This window comes from Anarrhichthys ocellatus, unplaced genomic scaffold, assembly GCF_004355925.1.
Source record: "Anarrhichthys ocellatus isolate YVR2014 unplaced genomic scaffold, GSC_Weel_1.0 scaffold182, whole genome shotgun sequence".
Classification (NCBI taxonomy): domain Eukaryota; kingdom Metazoa; phylum Chordata; class Actinopteri; order Perciformes; family Anarhichadidae; genus Anarrhichthys; species Anarrhichthys ocellatus.
In genome coordinates this window covers 73,955-77,200 of record NW_022280212.1, presented here as the reverse complement: position 1 = coordinate 77,200, position 3,246 = coordinate 73,955, and the positions used below count along the sequence as shown (strand labels likewise).

The following is a 3,246-nucleotide window of genomic DNA, read 5'->3' as shown; positions in this document are numbered from 1 at the left end:
ACACACACACACACACACACACACACACACACACACACACACACACGCACGCAGTCTATCCAGCATGCATTGGGCGGGGGGGGGGGGCAGTCACTCAGCCTGTTTTCACGTCTACAGGTGAAGTACAAGGAGAGCTTCGACAGAGATTTAAAGGGCCAGAGGCCTCGTTACAACCCGCTGGACTGTCTCTCCTTCAGACACACACAAGCTGCTGCTGCTCTGGCCAGTCAGGTGGGTGTATATCTATATCTATATCTATCTATATATATATATATATATATATATATATATGAGAGAAAGACATTTCAGAGTAAAACTGTGAAAAAAATTTCTTCACTACAAAATAAAAGTCCTGCTCCTCTAGAAACACAACCATGATGACTAGAAGCAGAGAGAGCTAGAACGTGTCTTTAGTGCAGAATAACAGTTATGATGTTATCAATCATTAAGAAAGAAGAAGAACAAGTTTGATTTATTATACAAAATATGGAAAACAATGGAATCTAAATATTCAACATGTTCCCAATGTTGGAAAAATAAACATTATTCAAAATAAACTTCCATCTTCACAGGAAACCGTAGTTATGTTTAAGTAAAGACGGCCGTGTGGGTTCACAATAACTGGAGAAGAGTCGTTACTGAAGTTACGTGACTCATCAGCGTCGACTCCTCGTGTCACACGGGGATCGAACAGCGGTCTGCCGGGTGACACATGTCCTCCCTGTGACGGATTTATCCGTCTTCATACCGCCGTGTTCACCATTACGTGGAATCGTAGTGTGTTTATATTTCAGGTGACAGAGACACGGTTCAGTTTGCTCTCCAGACTTCCTCAAATGAATCTGAATATCACAAAATACAGATTGGGTCTGTTGTTGTTTAGAACTATGACATCATGTCTTTATGTAAACATGATGTCATAGTTAACCTGAACTCATCAGAAGAATCAGATTAGTTTCCTCCGGTTCACCTCAACACGCTCCTCTTCATCAACCGTCCCGATGAACAGTGTGTGTGTGAATCTGTGTGTGTGTGTGAGTCTGTGTGTGTGTGTGTGTGTGTGTGTAGATGTGTGAGTGTGTGTCTCTGTGTGTGTGTATGTGTGTGTGTGAGTCTGTGTGTGTGTGTGTGTGTGTGTGTAGATGTGTGAGTGTGTGTCTCAGTGTGTGTGTGTGTGTGTGTGTGAGAGTCTGTGTGTGTGTGTGTGTGTGTCTCATTCACTTTGACTCACACTATAAATTCATCCTGTTGTGTGGGTGTAACCATGGCAACCTTTTTGGAAGGCAAATGAAGAGAGATTGTAGGACGAGAGCTGGAGAAGTTGAAGAGGATGCACACACACACACACACACACACTCACACACGCACACGCCTCCATGGTTCAGGCTCAGTGGGCTCGTTGCCCACTCAGCCGTTCACTTCACAGCGTTGCGTAACGGCTCGTTGTGTTGAGCTGGTGCAGCAGCAGAGAGACTCTCAGCAGCTTCTTTTATCCAGTGAAGACGGTTTCCATGTGGAAACGCATTCTGGCACCTAAAGTGTTGTGAAGCAGAGGAGGAGCTCACTGTTCACCTCTGGAGCTTCTTCCAGGAAAGATGAGGAGCAGCAACATCTCCTGTCAGAACCCTGGGATTCTTAGCACACGTGTGGTCTCATACTGAGGAGTACTGTGTGTAAACTGTGGCTTTAACTAGTATCTATTCATCTGATCAGGTCTTGTTGTGTCCTCCAGGTGAAGTACAAGAACCAGAACCAGAAGCCTGACTCCTCAGACCTGCCCAACCTGCTGCAGCTAGAGCACGTCCTGCACGCCACCAAGCTGCAGAGCAACGTACGACATCGTCGTTCCGCTGCTGACATGGTCCTCACAAGTGTGGAAGGACAGATATAAATGTGTGTGTGTGTGTGTGTGTGTGTTCAGGTGGAGTATAAGAAGAAGTACAAAGAGATGAAGGCTCAGTACCACACAGCTGTGGACACAGCTGAACAGCTCCACCACAAGGAGAACGCAGTGCTGCACAGCCAGGTTACTCTTCATACTGACTCCTCCTCCTGCTCCTCCTGTTCCTCTTCCCCCTCTCCCTCCTCCTCTTCCTCCCTGTGTTCATCAGTGAATTTAAATCTGTGTGTCTCCAGGTGAAGTACAGAGAGGAGTACGAGAGAAGCAGAGGTCGCTCTCAGATGGAGTTTGGAGACACTCAGACGTACAAAGTGACTAAAGAAGCTCAGAGGATGCAGAGCGAGGTGATCTTCATCTTCATCTTCATCTTCACACTCAACGTCTTCAGCTTCATGCAGCTTCATGTCTATCTTTGGTCATTTTTAACTGGAGAGACCAGATGAGTCATACATACGACACAAGACTGTAGCTAAAACACAAAAACACACAAATCTAAATCCCAAAATACAAAAACACTAAATATGGACAATAATTAAGACCCAGAGAAGTAACAGGTTGTCTGTGAGATGATTAGATATCAGGTTTTATTCTTTATTCTCTCTCTCTCTCTCTCTCTCTCTCTCTCTCTCTCTCTGTCTCTGTCTCTCGCTCTCTCTCTGTCTCTGTCTCTCTCTCTGTCTCTGTCTCTCTCTCTCTCTCTGTCTCTCTCTCTGCTGTGTGTCTCTCTCTCTCTCTCCCTCTCTCTCTCTCTCTCTCTCTCTCCCTCAGAGAGAGTACCGGAGGGACTATGAGGAGCACATTAAAGGTCAAGCCTTGGTGGACGCAGACCAGACTCCTGCATACCTCACAGCCTGCCACGCTAGCAGCCTGCTGAGTGAGGTAACGCACACACACACACACACACACACACACACACAAAACACACACACACACACACACACTTTCACAAGTGATAACAAGTGAAGACGTGTTGATGGTTCTGCAGAAGGAGTACCGTAGGGACCTAGAGACGGACATCGTGGGTAAAGGCATGGAGCTGAGCGCCAACATCCTCGACATGCAACGAGCCAAGAGAGCCTCCGAGATCCAGAGCCAGGTGCTGACTTTATTAAAATGATGTTATTCCTCAATAGCAGATTCATTTTCCACATGCATATGTGTTGTTTGAGTAAACATTAAAATGGTGTGTCACAGAGGTCCTACAAGCAGACGGATCAGCTCAGGGAAAACTCCTACGGGACGGTCACAGATACTCCTGAGCTGCTGCACGCCTCCTACCTCAAAGACGTCTACAGCCAGGTGTGTGTGTGTGTGTGTGTGTGTGTGTGTGTGTGTGTGTGTGTGTG

The 3,246-nt window shown here is 46.4% G+C and overlaps 1 protein-coding gene across 1 annotated transcript in view; it reads left to right on the top strand.

Moving 5' to 3' along the window:
* The window catches only part of LOC116400572 (nebulette-like), a 12,857-nt gene that overhangs the window by 5,440 nt on the left and 4,171 nt on the right, over positions 1-3,246 (top strand). Inside the window, exons 10-16 of the mRNA XM_031878481.1 lie at positions 118-231; positions 1,733-1,831; positions 1,922-2,026; positions 2,137-2,244; positions 2,669-2,779; positions 2,886-2,996; positions 3,095-3,199. Of these exons, the coding sequence (XP_031734341.1) occupies positions 118-231; positions 1,733-1,831; positions 1,922-2,026; positions 2,137-2,244; positions 2,669-2,779; positions 2,886-2,996; positions 3,095-3,199 (753 nt within the window). The remainder of the gene's footprint in view (positions 1-117; positions 232-1,732; positions 1,832-1,921; positions 2,027-2,136; positions 2,245-2,668; positions 2,780-2,885; positions 2,997-3,094; positions 3,200-3,246) is intronic.